This window comes from Rhamphochromis longiceps, linkage group LG14 (genome assembly GCF_057381845.1).
Source record: "Rhamphochromis longiceps isolate RC_006_pf linkage group LG14, R_longiceps_female_GT1.1, whole genome shotgun sequence".
In the NCBI taxonomy this organism is placed as follows: domain Eukaryota; kingdom Metazoa; phylum Chordata; class Actinopteri; order Cichliformes; family Cichlidae; genus Rhamphochromis; species Rhamphochromis longiceps.
The window spans coordinates 17,179,920-17,195,968 of NC_140570.1; the positions used below are offsets into that span (position 1 = coordinate 17,179,920).

The 16,049-nt window shown below is 40.8% G+C and overlaps 2 protein-coding genes across 2 annotated transcripts; both read left to right on the plus strand.

Moving 5' to 3' along the window:
* The first annotated feature begins 126 nt into the window (after positions 1–126).
* On the plus strand, positions 127–3,689 carry c5ar1 (complement C5a receptor 1). The gene is made up of 2 exons (XM_085379814.1): positions 127–160; positions 354–3,689. Exon 2 carries the CDS (start codon positions 366–368, stop codon positions 1,407–1,409), a length of 1,044 nt encoding a protein of 347 aa, XP_085235940.1. The 5' UTR covers positions 127–160; positions 354–365; the 3' UTR covers positions 1,410–3,689.
* A 9,181-nt stretch (positions 3,690–12,870) lies between these two features.
* LOC146653873 (C5a anaphylatoxin chemotactic receptor 1-like) lies at positions 12,871–13,905 on the plus strand. Its single transcript, XM_085380665.1, has one exon. It carries the CDS (start codon positions 12,871–12,873, stop codon positions 13,903–13,905), a length of 1,035 nt encoding a protein of 344 aa, XP_085236791.1.
* Positions 13,906–16,049: the final 2,144 nt, after the last annotated feature.

Here is a 16,049-nt window from a genome sequence, read left to right on the forward strand (position 1 = left end):
CAAATGTACACTCACATGCAGAGGACTTGTACTTTTAGCAGGACTCTTGTGCAACTGTGTTTGCATGGGGTGGGGTGAGAGTATAAAGCACAGAAGCAGACCAGCTCTACAACTTCCTCTCAGTGGTGACAGAGCAACACAAACAGAGGCTGAACAGTTGGTGAGTTAATACTAAAGTATTAGTTTGAATTTAAAAAACAAACATTAGCTTTTCTGGATTGAACTGTATTATTTTAGTGAATCATGAAAATCTTTTCGATGAAACATTTGTCACAGATATTGTTGAATGAATCATTCTCTCATTCTAATGTTAATTTTATGCACGACACTAATCTATACCCTATACTTCACAGTTGTAAGGAATCATGGATTACGGTGACTATAATTACACATTTCCTGATGATAATAACACATTTCCTGACATTATTGAGTCTGTGACTCCTGAGATTCAGCCGATCCAGATAGTGGCTCTGGTCATGTACAGCCTTGTGGTCCTGCTGGGTGTGCCTGGAAATGCTGTGGTGGTGTGGGTGACGGGGTTCTGCATGTCCCGCTCTGTCACCTCCCTCTGGTTCCTCAACCTCGCTCTGGCTGATCTTCTGTGCTGCCTCTCCATCCCCTTGCTTATGGTCCCTCTGGTCCATGACGATCACTGGCACTTCGGTCCGCTGGCCTGCATGCTCATCAGAGGCCTGTTTTACCTGGTGATGTACTGCAGCATCCTGCAGCTGGTTGTGATCAGCGTGGATCGTTTGTTGCTGGTCATTAGACCCATCTGGTGTCAGAACCACAGGCGACCCAAACAGGGTGCTTATGGATGTGTTGCTGTGTGGGTCCTGGCCCTGATAGGCAGTATCCCACAGTTTGTGTACGCCAAGCAGATTGTGGCAGGTGACGAGAAGAGAGAGTGTAGGATGGAGTACACTGTAGACAGTGCCTGGCCTATCTCTGCTTTTCGCTTCCTGATTGGATTCATTATTCCTCTCCTGGTTATTCTAGTTTGTCACTTGGTGGTTTTCAACAAGACACAGAGGAGAATGACACGAGGTCGGACTCGGTCCAAGAAAACCCTGAGGGTCATCATCGCTGTGGTGCTGAGCTTCTTCTTGTGCTGGATACCTCTGCACATTGTGGATTTCCTCATACTGACCACCCCTCGGGCTTCCCCTGTGAGCCCCAAACTTCACTTGGCACACGTTATAGCGCTCTGCCTGGCTTACTTCAACAGCTGCCTCAACCCTCTGCTCTATGTGTGTCTGGGTCAAAGCTTCAAAGACAGCATGAACCGCTCACTGCGTAACATCCTCCAGTTCATCAGCGAGGACCCGACTACCAAGATCAGCATCACCCATATGGACACCAAGAGCACCAGTAATGGCAAGGAGATGACAACAATATTGATTGATTGATTGAATCTTTATTTTGAACATGTTGAAAAAGTATAAAAAAAAATAGAATTAAAAGAGACAAATGAACAAAGCAAACAAAAGGAAAACGAGCAACCACAACTCCAAATAACGTCCATGTTCAAAAAGGAGCAGGAAGAAGCATAAGCTTATTTAATCCCACCCCTTTTCCACTATCTAGTATCAATAGACTACAGAAATACCTCCTTGTAATTACATTATATGTTATGTGTAATTTTTTTTATTTTTTTATTTTATTTTTTTTAATATATACACATATATGTTTCTATCTATCCATACCTACGTATATACACACATACGCACATATACACATTTTCAATAACCCCATTAACAACCGCTTTTTAAACTGCGCCATGCTTGGACATTGCTTCATATCTTTACTTAGTCTGTTCCACAGCTTCACTCCACACACAGAGATGCAAAAACTTTTTAATGTTGTACGGATACGAGGATGTTTTAAATTTAATTCCCCCCTCAAATTGTATCCCCGTTCCCTTTTAGAAAACATTTTTAGAATATTGTCAGGAAGCAGGTTATTTATTGCTTTATATATAATTTGTGCTGTGAGAAAATGAACCAGATCTGTGAATTTTAGAATTTTTGATTTTAAGAATAGTGGATTTGTATGATCTCTGTAACCAGTTTTATGGATTATCCTTATGGCCCTTTTTTGTAATATAAAGATTGATGATAGCGAACATTTGTAAGTATTGCCCCAAACCTCTGCACAGTAATTCAAATACGGTGCAATCAGGGAACAATAGAGAATGTGGAGTGATTTGTGGTCCAGAATGTGTTTTACTTTACTCAAGATTGAGACACTTCTTGAAATTTTGTTATGTATATGATTTATATGAGACTTCCAGTTTAATTTATCATCTATAATCACACCAAGAAACTTATGTTCAAGTACTCTTTCAATTTCCACACCATCTACATGAATCTGCACTTGTGCATTTCTAAGGGAATTCCCAAATAAGATAATTTTAGTTTTACTTAGATTTAGCGATAGTTTGTTCCTGTTAAACCATTTTTTAATTTTGCACATTTCTGAAGTAATTGTATCCAGCAGCTCCTTTAGATTCCCCCCAGAACAAAAAATATTTGTGTCATCTGCAAATAATACTAATTTTAATATATCAGATGCCTTACAAATATCATTTATATAAATAATAAATAATTTTGGACCCAGTACAGAGCCTTGTGGAACACCACAAGCAATGTCCAAGCATGATGAGGAATGGACACCCAGCTTCACAAATTGTTTCCGGTCACTTAAATAATTTTTCACCCATTGCAGTACAACCCCCCTAATCCCATACCGTTCCAGTTTATTAATTAATATGTCATGATTGATTGTGTCGAATGCTTTCTTGAGATCCAGAAATACTCCAGCTGCATACTGTTTCTGATCTATAGCATTCGTAATCTCCTCAATTGATTCGATTAATGCCAGAGATGTTGATCTTTTTGATCTGAATCCATATTGACTGTCAGACAGTAATTTATATTTATCTAAGAATTTGTCTAATCGTTTATTAAACAGGTTTTCTAGGATTTTGGAGAATTGTGGTAGTAAAGAAACAGGCCTGTAATTTGTGAAGTGGCGTCTATCCCCGGTTTTATACAGCGGCACAACTTTAGTTATTTTCATTTTGTTTGGCACTTTTCCCGTCTGAAATGATAAGTTGCAAATATATGTTAGAGGTCCTACAATTCCTTCAATGACCTTCTTGACGATTTTCATGTCAATATCATTACAATCAGTGGATGTTTTATATTTACACATGTGTACAATGTCAATTATTTCTTTTTCCTCCACTGATGTGAGGAACATTGAGTTAGGGTTCCTATGATTGTGATTGTGTACTGACTCTAATACACAGACAGGACTGGTGTAATATAACAATTTCCATCACAGTTGAAGTTTCACAAAAGAATAAGTAAATTCTGCTGGCCTTGGCTTGGATATGAGCCATTAGATTTGACTTGATTTATATGAGCAAAAAAAGGTCTGTGGATACAAATACCCTGCCTTCACTTTTCATGAGCTACTAAGATTTTTTTCTGGTTAAGTTCGGTGGTAAGTAAATATGTTTTAAAGAATCGTTAGAGGTTTCAAATGTTTCAAAACCGTTACTCATTCTGCAACATTTCTGTGAAACATCATGTCTTATGCAACAAAATTCTTGGCACTTCTAGTTTTTTCTCTCACAAAAGGAATACTTTAGATTCTATTAAGGTATTTGTTTTTTATCATGTATCGTTTGCCTTTTTGTCATGTTTTTGTTCAAATTGTTTGACAGAAATAAAATATATACACAGAAGTTTGATTTCTTCACACCTGTAATTACAGAAAGGTGCAGTAAGTGTTATTTTCATACACCACAAGAGGAAGACACACTTTACATCTCTGAAGCTTCATTTCTCAGGGTTAAAAAACAGGTGGACCTTATGATTAATAACCTGAATCATATAAGTGTATTGGACACTACATGTGGCCTACTGTGGCTGCTGTAGGACAAACATGTTTCAAACATGTTTCAAGCATGTTTTCTGAGTGCATAATACTATTTTTTTACCCACTGACAAACATTTCAAGTCCTGCTAAATTGTAATAAGCAGAAAATCGAGCAGCAAAATGTAAAACTGCCTGTTTCCATTTAATAACACATTAATAACCTATTAAGAAGTGTGACTATTACCTGGAAATATCTCTGGTAGTTTCTGTGTAATAAGCAGGAAACAGCTGCAAAATGCAGAACTGCCTGTCTCTATTTAATAACAACTAGCTGATTAAAACAAACATTAGCAAGTCTTTAATGAACTGGAAAGACTTATACAAAATGCAAATTATTAAGTTGAAAGGAATAATACATATGAATATATTAGATTTGTATAGAAGTGTAGAGGACCCTCTTAGGAAAGAAAGTGGAACTTATTATTAAAATGTCCAGTACATAAAAATAAGATGCCATCCATGTTCTTCCACTTGTCTAATTCAGGGTTGATTGACCTCTAACCATCCAAACATCCAGCCTCTCTAACAGCAAGTAGCACCAAGCTGCCAGCTTCCATAATGCTTCCATAATTTCATAGAAGTAATGATAAAATGCACGATTATAATTTGTGCACATAGTAAAACAATTAATTCTGTCATGGGCCTGGGTCTGTGACCTGGGGATCATGTGTTATTTTTTGAGTTTAATGAATATTATGAGTTTTATTCGTCTTTCTTAATCATTTATGGTTGTGGTGTGATCTGCTCCTCGTTCCTCGTTTCCCTGTGTGTTGTTGTGTCCGTTTTGCTGCCCCACCAGGTCTGGAGAGTCCCTGCCTTGGAGCCAGCCACACCTGTGATAATAACTCACCTGTTGCTGATCTGCTAATCAAGGGGCTCTACTTAAGAGAGCAGTGGAGCAGCAGTCGGCACGGGATCATTAAACTAGAAATACAGTTAGTGCGGAGCTCGGGTTTTCAATACTTTCTTGTTGGAATGGTTAACGTGTTTAGTCGGCCAGTGGATGGGGCAGTACTCATTGTGGCATCTCTTGTTTCCAGGGTGATTACGGAAACGTGTGGAGGGAGCAGTACACAGTTGAACACAGGCATTGAGGAGGACAAAGCACAACCACGCATCACGGAGAGGAATCACGGCACGGGGAATTGGGAAAGCACACACTGTGGACTGTTGGCACTGTTTTCTGTGTAAATAAACTCGCTTTCTCCATTCTAAAAGTCCAGCATTTGGGTTCTCCTTCAGCCAACCCTGATAAATTCTTATTTTCCCTTTTCTGCCCCCCCAAAAATGTTAGAATTACTTGGGGGGGGGGGGGGGAATAGCTATATTTTGAGCACACCACACCTCCAACCCCTTGCCTAGATTTGGCATTAACAGATGCCACTGATGTTCAAAAACTGCCACAAACGATTAGAATAAATACAGGGGTAGAGAATATACAGTTCATATGTTACAAAAGTTCACAAGGACTGAAAAAAGCCCCGCCCCCTAACGGCTAAACCTTCCGGAAAAGTTTAGCCTTGGCTCTTATCTAGTAGCTAGCAAGTTCATAAACCTAGTGCTAAACTGAGAGAAGGCGCAAAAACAGTTTGAATAAGAGTAAACGTTTTCTCAACAAATTAGTGCACCAGGTATAAGAATCACAGCAATGCCAACAATAGTCTCTCCAGTTGCACCTAGGTTTATTTATGGCATTTTCAAACCATATCATTTTATTCTTCCGCTGAAGGGAGACTGTCTTTTGTCTATTTCTCTGTAAAAATTTATTGATAATTAAATAGTATGAAATAATAGCTGTGACTGTGAAGGTTCTCAGTCATCCAGGTCATCGTAGTCAAAGGAGCTTGCAAAGCTTGCAAATAGCTGTGACAACACGATCTGGCTATGGACTATGGACCCTGCAGATCCAACCCGGACGGCTGTCACGATGCAGGGTGCGATACTTGGTAGCCAAAAGCAATCAATCCAGTACCTTTTAGCTCAGTGAAAATCCCTCAGTGACAGCCAGGCTAAGATTCTTACGGCCATCCAAGAATCCCAGCCCAGTGGAGCTCCCACATTGGAAGCTGCTGCAGCTGCACCTATACCGCCACCTCTTCTAGAGAGAGCCACTCCTATTCCCCAAGGCTCAGCCATGTTTTCGGTTACGCCCTGTTTCCGGGACGCTGCTTCCCCTGAGCCAGAGCCGTTTTCTGGGGAACCAGGTAGTTGAGTCGCTTTTGCATAACTCAAAAACTATTTTCCAAGGCTCCAGTCCTGATTCACCCAGATGTCCATTAACCATTTATCATAGAAGTTGATGCTTCTGATGTTGGGGTTGGAGTAGTGCTTTTACAAAACACCCTCCAAGCTCAAACCATGTGCCTTTTTCTCTCGCTGCCCTTGTCCCACAAAAACAAAATTATGATGTGGGGGACAGGGAGCTCCTGGCTCCTGGCTGAGAAAGAGGTTGGCTCAGTGAGCTAAATAGCTACCTTTAGACCAGGAGGGCAAGGTTCGAATCCTGCTTGGAGCTCCTGTCTGTGAAACTTGCATTGGAGGAGTGGTGGCACTTGCTGGAGGGTGCTGAGCATCCTGTTGTAATTTGGATAGATCATAAGAATCTCATGTATCTTCACTCAGCCAAGAGGGTAAATGCTCATCAGGCACATCTTTATTCTTTCAATGTTTCCATTTCATATCGACCAGTTTCCCGTAACATCAAACCGGATGCGCTCTCTCTGCAGTTTGCCCACAGCACGGAACCGGAAGAGGCTCCTTCCATCCTTCCTGCCAACTGCAAGGTGGGGGCGGTCATGTGGGAGGTGGAGGAGGAAATCAATTGGATTTTGGAGATGGAGCCTGACCCAGGCACAGGACCTGACAATTCATTCCAGCTGCAGCTCGCTCTAAGGTCCTGGATTCATAAGGCGAAGTTTGCATGCCACCCAGGAAGAGGTAGGACTAGTTCCCTAATTAAAAGACATTTCTATTGGGACACCCTGGAAAAGGATGTCTGAGAGTATGTGGCTGTCTGTCCAGTATGTGCACGCAACAAGTCTAACACTTAACACCCAGCTAGGCTTTTACAACTGCTCCCTGTGCCATGGTCACGTATCATGCTCGTCACCTGTCAGCTGACAAAAACTACTACATACTCACCATCATTGACAGGTCCTCCAAAGCCGCCCACTTTGGCGCCTTAGATAAGCTTCCCACTACCACTGAAACTACTCAAATTCTGGTTTTTCAGAGGACATTTTCATTTTCAGAGGACTACCTGTAGAAATAGTCTCCGACCGCGTCCTGCAGTTCACCTCATGAGCCTGGAAGGCTTTCTGCACCGCTCTCAGAGCCAAACCTTGTCTTAGTTCTGGTTATCATCCCCAAACAAACGGTCAGACTGAACGGTTAAATCAAGAATTAGAAACCATACTCCGCTGCATGACCTTGCATGGTCCACCTGTCTGCACTGGGCAGAATACGCTCGTAATTCACTCACATCCTCTGCAACTTGAGTAGCTTTCCATTCAACACCATCTACAGCGTTGTCGACGAGCTTGGGATCAGACTAGGCAAGCACTACTCAGGTCAGTCAACTGCCAACACCAGTATGCCTATCAACGCCGTTCAATTGCTCCAGTTTACACGGGGGGACAAAACGTATGGCTGGCGGGCAAGGACATTCCACTCAGGACTGAGTCACGCAAACTTTCACCACGGTACACTAGCCCATGGTGACGGGGGGGTACTGTCATGGTTCGGGTGACTGGCAGAATTTTTCTGCAGAGCTGCAGACATCACTTTGAAGAGGCACCATGATGGGTTTATGGAGGACCTGAAATGGTAATTTCTCAGAACTTGCGTTCTGCCAGCAGGCAGGGCTTGACAATGCACCTGTGCAGGTGTAAACTTTACAGGGTCAGCAGGCAAACTGGTCATTTTAGTTAATATCAGTGGTAAAGAACAACATGCTATTTACATTTCTGTGGTAGATTTGAATGTAGTGTGATCCAACATGTTTTCTACCCTTTAAAGAAAATCAAAACATGGCATAACATAGTATGGTTTTCCAGTTATCCTTTCCTCCCTGCTCTTCCCTTGCCTTCCTCACAACAGTTTCTTTTCCTTTGGCCTGTGTTGTTCGGCACTGTAGCAATCAGAAGGCCTGTCTGAAGGCCAATAAAAATGTGCAACAGATTTATTTTCCCAAGTGGAACATTACAGCTTTGCCATACTGGTCCAATTGATTGATCTTTATAATTTATTTATTTATTTCCACTTTTAAGTAGGGCTGTCAGCATTAATGCTTTAACAGGGCATTAACGCTTTAACGCTGACAGCCCTACTTTTAAGTTATTACTATCGGAACAGATAGCATTTCTATCAGCTCAGCAAACACACAAACTGTTTGCGTGCTGTTTGTCTCACAGTGTGTTGCTAGCTAAAGCTCCAGCTGCTGTATTTCACAGGAAGAAAATAGAAAGAGCTAAATTCACTCAGAGATGGAGCAAGATAAGAAAGAGGTCAGGAGAGGAAGAAGAGCGGTTATATTTAAAGGTAATGACTTCTCGGTGGTATTTGATAAACTGGAAATTTAAAGCTTGCATGTAAGTCCTTATGTTTTTAAATCAGATACTGGATGTGGCATTATGTTTTTCGTATCACGAAACATGCTGCAAATCAAACTGAGGCAGACTAACTGCTATTTAAAGGTTGCTTGAAAAACTTTGCAGGTTAGTGCAGAGAAAAGAACAGTTTGTGGCTGCTACACGGTGGCTGTGGTGCTCATGGTCAGACTAAAGATGACTTTTAGCTGATAATACTGAGATTCATTGACTGAATTCCACCAACATACAAACTTTATACCATCTAGAAAAAAAGACAGTATGAACAGTGCATTGTTAGAGCAGAGGATGGAAATCAGCCAGGACAACTCATGAAACATCTGCTGACATCATGCTGAGTTCAGTTGTGTCCATCCACAAAGAGCAGCAGATCAGCTGATCACAGCCTCTACACTAAGAAAATCTGCAGGAGCTCTCAGTAGAATTTATTTTCAGTCGTGTTTCCCCACACTGAGCCATTACAACCAAATTTAGGGTTCCCCCACCTGCTGAATGCAACTTTAACCCCTGACTGTGCTCATTTTCCTGTTTAGATGCAAAGTCATCCTCAACAATGTAGGCAACATAAACTAGACCCATTTACTTTCTTTAAGTGCATTTCAGATGCTGTACTTTTTAAGAGGCTCTGAAATGTACTCAAAGAGTAAAGAAGTTTAATCTGTTTAATACTTCAACTTTTACTGGAGTATTTCTTAACACTAATAACTGAACGACTTGTACCGAATAGCTGTACTTTTGCCACCTCTGATCACACCAGATATGCAAGTGGATGAGATCATTAGACTTGTAGTCAAGACCGCCTAAACCAAGACCAAGACAATACCAAGACCAGATGGTATCGAGACCAAGACAAAGTTGAGACGAGACCGAGACAAAAAAGTCTTTAAACTGCAGCCAGATGCTGCTTCGTTTATGGGTGTCAGGCATATTTATGTGTTTTTGTGATGCACTCGCACAGCCCTCCTCACCGCTGTCTGTCTCACTCACTTACTGAGAGGACAGACGCACACTCCACTTGACTGCCGCGTCTCTCACCCTCTCTGTTTTTCAGATAATGATGGAGGGATTGGAGCATAGCTGAGCCACTGTGTGGGAGCTGAGCAGCGAAAGGAAATAAAGTGAGGAGCCGGCTCTCGCTCAATGGGAGTCGACTCTTCTGATTTACTACAAAGCATTCTCTAAGCACGGCTCTTAGACCTGATGCTTTTGCGCGTGACACATTATCAAACGTTGAACGCAAAAATATATAAATATTCTGAAGTAGAGTCAATGTCAGCAAAAATCTGATAAATATGCAGTCTAAATGAAGGTATTATAAATTCATCTTTACTCTGTCTTCTTGAAAGGCTTTCTGAGTTTTTGTACATGCAGCCAGCAAAAACCCTGTAGAAATCACCAGTTAATCTTTGCGTATTTGCTACTCCTCCATCGAAAGTCTCATCAATAAAATATGAATGATGAAAAAGACAGATAACATAATCTGATATTAAGAACAAAACATATTGTCCCTTAACAAGCCTATTTAATCTGGCAAGCATTAGCATTTGAGAAGGAAGTTACTGATGAATGTAAACGTTGAGTAAAGGGACCTCTAGTGGCTGTCAGTGCCCGTACAGGTAAACACTGCATTTGTTTTAATGAAGAGCTTAAATTTTCTGTTTAAAACCAGGGAAACCAATATAAATAGGTCTATGACTTAAAAAAACAAACTTTAAAATAACCTTATCAGAAAGACTTTAAAAAAACAAAAACAAAAAGATCAAAAGACTGGCTTCTAATCACCAATGTTACTTAAATGCAATCTTTGGCCTGAATCTAGTTCTACATGACACTAAAATCAAGAGGTTTTATCCTGTGCACAGTGCCACAGCCACTCAGCACATTCACATTTGTTACAAGAATAATCTGTTAAAAGCCACATATTATTCTTACAATTATGGGCTATAATTGTAACCCATTAAGCTTTAGCACTTACCCTGGTATAGAAAAATTAAAAACACACACACACACACACACACCATTATTTATTTATTGATTGGTTTTTTTTTTGTTTTTTTTCAATGTTTTGTCAGTTGAAGCCAATTGAAGTCTATCTAATAGTGCCAAGTTACAACAGGCACTTCAAAGCTCTTTATACTGTAAGGTTAAAACCGCACAGTATTAAAGAGAAACCCCCAGCAATCAAATGATCTCCTATGAGTAAGCACTAAGGCGACAGTGGGGAGGATAAACTCACTTTTAACAGAGAGAAACCTCCAGCAGAACCAGACTCATAGGAGCAGCCATCTGCTGCGACTGGCTGGGGGATAGTTGTGATGTCATTATATGTTAAGGATATTGAATTTCATGTGAAAATGTTGCTATAGCAATTGGTGTTTGTTTGCTAAAATTAGTGATTGAACTAATCAGATCTTTTCATGCCGAAGAATATTATAAGTGCAATTGTCAATACATGGAAGAAAAAAATTATAACAATTGCACAACAATGTGCACGTAAGAATCTTCTCAGTGTAGGAATTAGGGATGAAATTCGTCTGTGGGTCTGGGGAAACATACGCCGAGTAATTGCCGAACACATATTGAACAATAAGGTAAACGGTACTCCACAAATAGTAAGGATGAACCTGATGACGAAAAGTACTCCTTGTCCCAGAGACTCAACTGGAGCTCTAATAAATGAATACAAAGCTGAAAGGTTTCTGTAAACTCTGGAAAAAATACTTGCATTGCTCGTTTGTTCATTCTCCTCAGATCTGTTAATAGCTGAAGGTTCTGGAGGGTAAACATTGAATAAATCAGTGCTGTAACTGTCACTAGTTGACGTGTCTTCATCAGAGTTGTTCATTTAAACAGTGGTTGTAGGAACCTCAGCTGTTTCAGAAGGTGACTGTTCATTTTCAGTTATATCTACAGAAACACTGTCTGTAGGAACCTGTGTTTCACTGGTGGGAGACTGTTCATCTTCAGAGTTGTTCATATGAACACTGGTTATGGGAACCTCAGCTGTTTCAGAGAGGGGACTGTTCGTTTCTTTCCTCACTTTCAGGTATCAAATTTAATCTTTGTTCCCTTGTTGTGTTTTCAGGTTCAAACAAGAATGCCCAGTCGGGTGTATCATACCGGTCCCTCGAATCTACAAATTGTTTTGATGTGGGTGATTGTTCTTTTTCATCTGTGTTTAGAGAAACACTGGTTGTGGGAACCTCAGCTGTTTCAGAAGTGGGTGGCAGTTCAGTTTCACTAGTGGGGGAGGTAAATGGTGCTCGACCAATATTAAGGATTTGGCCGGTGACATAAGTTACTCCTCAGCTCACAGACTCAACTGGAACCATAATAAAGGAAGAAAGAGCTGAAAGGCTTGTTTGAGCTCGGGAAAAAATTGTTTCTCCTTCCTCTTCTTGAAGACTTCCTCTAACAACATTATCATTGTCCTCAGATCCATCAAATTCACTGCTTGTGGGAACCTCTGTTGTTTCAGAGGTGTCTAGCTGTTCATCTCTGGAATCAATAATCGGGAAAACGGGCCCATCATCTTCAAAATAATATTCTGTTCAATCAAAGACATCAGTATCTGAAGGACTTGTATGACTGTACTGGTCTCCTGGGTCGGGATTATCACAGACATCACTACTTGTAGGAACCTCAGTTGTTTCAGAGGTGGGTAACTGTTCATCTCTGGAATCAATAATCGGGAAAACGGGCCCATCATCTTCAAAATAATATTCTGTACAATCAAAGACATCAGTATCTGAAGGACTTGTATGACTGTACTGGTCATTTGGTTGGGGATTTTCGGGAACCTTAGGTGTTTCAGAGGTGGGTAACTGTTCATCTCTGGAATCGAAAATCGGTAAAAGGAACCCATCAGGCTCAACATAACAGCTGTCAAGCTCCTCAAAGCCATCAGTGTCTGAAGAAGTTGTGCGGCTGAATACTGAGCGCCGCATTTCTACAGAGAGTTTGGGTTGGAGATTCGTAGAAGCCTATTGAATCAATAAATTTTGTTAAAATTTGTTTTCAACGCTAGGTGCAGTTGTTGCCTTGCCTAATGATAAAGAACCTATAGTGAAACCTTTAGGCGACTTTTAGAAGGTGCAGTTGGTGCAGTGGTTGTTACCTGAGGAGTATTTAAGCCCTCACATGCCTTTAATCTTACACTTCAAAGGAAAACGTGCTGCGACGTCACAGTAGGCGCTCCAAAGCCCGGTTAGAACTTTCACGTTCAGATATTGTTGAATGAATCATTCTCTCATTCTAATGTTAATTTTATGCACGACACTAATCTATACCCTATACTTCACAGTTGTAAGGAATCATGGATTACGGTGACTATAATTACACATTTCCTGATGATAATAACACATTTCCTGAGATTATTGAGTCTGTGACTCCTGAGATTCAGCCGATCCAGATAGTGGCTCTGGTCATGTACAGCCTTGTGGTCCTGCTGGGTGTGCCTGGAAATGCTGTGGTGGTGTGGGTGACGGGGTTCTGCATGTCCCGCTCTGTCACCTCCCTCTGGTTCCTCAACCTCGCTCTGGCTGATCTTCTGTGCTGCCTCTCCATCCCCTTGCTTATGGTCCCTTTGGTCCACGACGATCACTGGCACTTCGGTCCACTGGCCTGCATGCTCATCAGAGGCCTGTTTTACCTGGTGATGTACTGCAGCATCCTGCAGCTGGTTGTGATCAGCGTGGATCGTTTGTTGCTGGTCATTAGACCCATCTGGTGTCAGAACCACAGGCGCCCCAAACAGGGTGCTTATGGATGTGTTGTTGTGTGGGTCCTGGCCCTGATAGGCAGTATCCCACAGTTTGTGTACGCCAAGCAGATTGTGGCAGGTGACGAGAAGAGAGAGTGTAGGATGGAGTACACTGTAGACAGTGCCTGGCCTATCTCTGCTTTTCGCTTCCTGATTGGATTCATTATTCCTTTCCTGGTTATTCTAGTTTGTCACTTGGTGTTTTTCAACAAGACACAGAGGAGAATGACACGGGGTCGGACTGGATCCAAGAAAACCCTGAGGGTCATCATCGCTGTGGTGCTGAGCTTCTTCTTGTGCTGGATACCTCTGCACATTGTGGTTTTCCTCATGCTGACCACCTCTCGGGTTTCCTCTGCGAGCCCCAAACTTCACCTGGCACATGTTGTAGCGCTCTTCCTGGCTTACTTCAACAGCTGCCTCAACCCTCTGCTCTATGTGTGTCTGGGTCAAAGCTTCAAAGACAGCATGAACCGCTCCCTGCGTAACATCCTCCAGTTTATCAGCGAGGATCCGACTACCAAGAAGAGTGTCACTAATGTGGACACCAAGAGCACCAGTAATGGCAAGGAGATGACAACAATATGACTGTGCACTGACTGTAATACTTTTGCAATAGAATAATCGTTTCGCAAAAGAATAAGTAATTTCTGCTGACCTTGGCTTGGATATGAGCCCTTATATTTGACAGTAAAATAAATCGCTTGTGTATAAGTAAAAAAGGTCTGTGGATGCAAATACTCTGCCTTTACTTTTTGAGTCAATAAGATTTTTTTTCTGGTTAAGTTGGGTGGTAAGTAAATATGTTTTCAAGAATGTTTTAAGGTTTAAACTTATTTCAAATAATTACAAAACAATGCAGTAACGTCCAGTTGTGCAAGTGTTCTTTTCATTAATCACAAGAGGGCGAAACACTCTTCTGATGCTCAGTTGCTTAACTCTTTCCCCTTTCAAAGCCTACTTGGTTCCCTCTTGAGGATCTTTTATATTTCAGGCCTGTTACCCTTGGGAAGATATTCTGATGGTGGTGTGTTGTGACAATGAGACTGGAGGAGAGGCAAGACTGAAATGGTCTGGACATGTGCAGAGGAGGGACAGTGGATACACTGGACAAAGGATGTGGAATATGGAGTGCCTAGCAGGAAGAGAAGAGGAAGGCCTAGCAAATTCATGGATAAAGGAGGACAAGAGGGCTTGTGTGACAGAAGCGGATGCTTGGAATATGGTGAGATGGTGGTAGACCTCTGCTCCGGTGACCTCTAAAGCAAGCAGCTGAAAGAAGTTGTGTAAAAGACCTAAGCAGTGTTGTCAAATGATCAGACAAAGAGTTCACAGACTGTGCTAGAAAGACTCTTCTGGGGACCTGTCAGGCATTTAGCAATATGTGAAGTTAATATATACACAGTTTTTTTTTCTTCCTGGTATAATGTAATACACTTCCAGGTTAAATTTACTTTGTGGAACCACCTACTTTGACTTTTACAAGTAAAGCCACAAATGTAATTCACTCAAGTACATCCACAGGGTCTTGACAATTTAGGTGTCACAGTTTAGGTTTTCTTTTGTCGTTTTACAGCAGGGGTGTCAAACTCCAGGCCTCGAGGTTCGGTGTCCTGCAGTTTTTAGATAACACCCTGGGTCTACACACCTGAATCAAATGATTAGTTCATTACTAGGCCTCTGAAGAACTTCAAGACATGTGGAGGAGGCAATTTAGCCATTTAAATCAGCTGTGCTGTATCAAGGACATCAAAAACCTGCAGGACACCGGCCTTTGAGGCCTTGAGTTCGACACCTGTGTTGCATACATTGTACAGGGTCAATCTATGGGGGGTTTATCCATGATTAGATTTAACTAATATATAAAACCTGGTGTGTGGTGGATAAATGCCATTGCTTAAGAGATGTTTTTATCAGTTTTTGTCAAACTTATAAAAACACGAATGAAGACTGTGCGACCAATATCCTGAAATAATGTTTAAAATGGAAACACCATTCAGAGAATAGTTTAAAAAAATGCATGAACAACAACATTTTCTATTGAATTACTGTATATACTTCAGATTGTCTGCACACCTGCTGTTCTATTAGCAATACAAAACTGTATTTTTTTTTAATTTATAGCTTGGATTAAATTTAAGTGAGGTTGCAAATAAAAGACTTAGATCATTAGAGTAATTTACAAATAATGTATTAACTAAAAAGTCTTAAGGACAAGAAAACAAACTTTTGGTTGGGCAAGAAATGCAATTAAAAGAGACTCACCAGGCCATGAAAGGGTTGTTCTGAGAATATATAGACTGAAAAGATTAAATATGAAGCATATTGCCATGTCAACATCAATAAAAGTAACTGTTATTGGACTTGTGGATGTGATATTGGATTTGTACTATTGTGCACTATTGTATTGCACATTGACAAAGCCTATTCTATTCTATTCTAGATATATCAGAAACACAAAATTAGAAGAAAAAGATCTGTCTTGGGAGGATTTTCAGCTATAACAGCTTCAACAATTATTGAAACACATTTAAAAACTCGAATATAGACTGGAAGACTGTGTGACATCATATTCTCCTCTAACATTGAGAACAAATACAACACATGTATTGACTAGTTATAGCATAGTAACATTTGTTAACTTGAACATTAACACTCAAAAGGGTGTTCAAAGGAGAAACATTTCCCTTATCTGAATCATTGTTACGTTTGATAGTTTTATGTTGTCATGA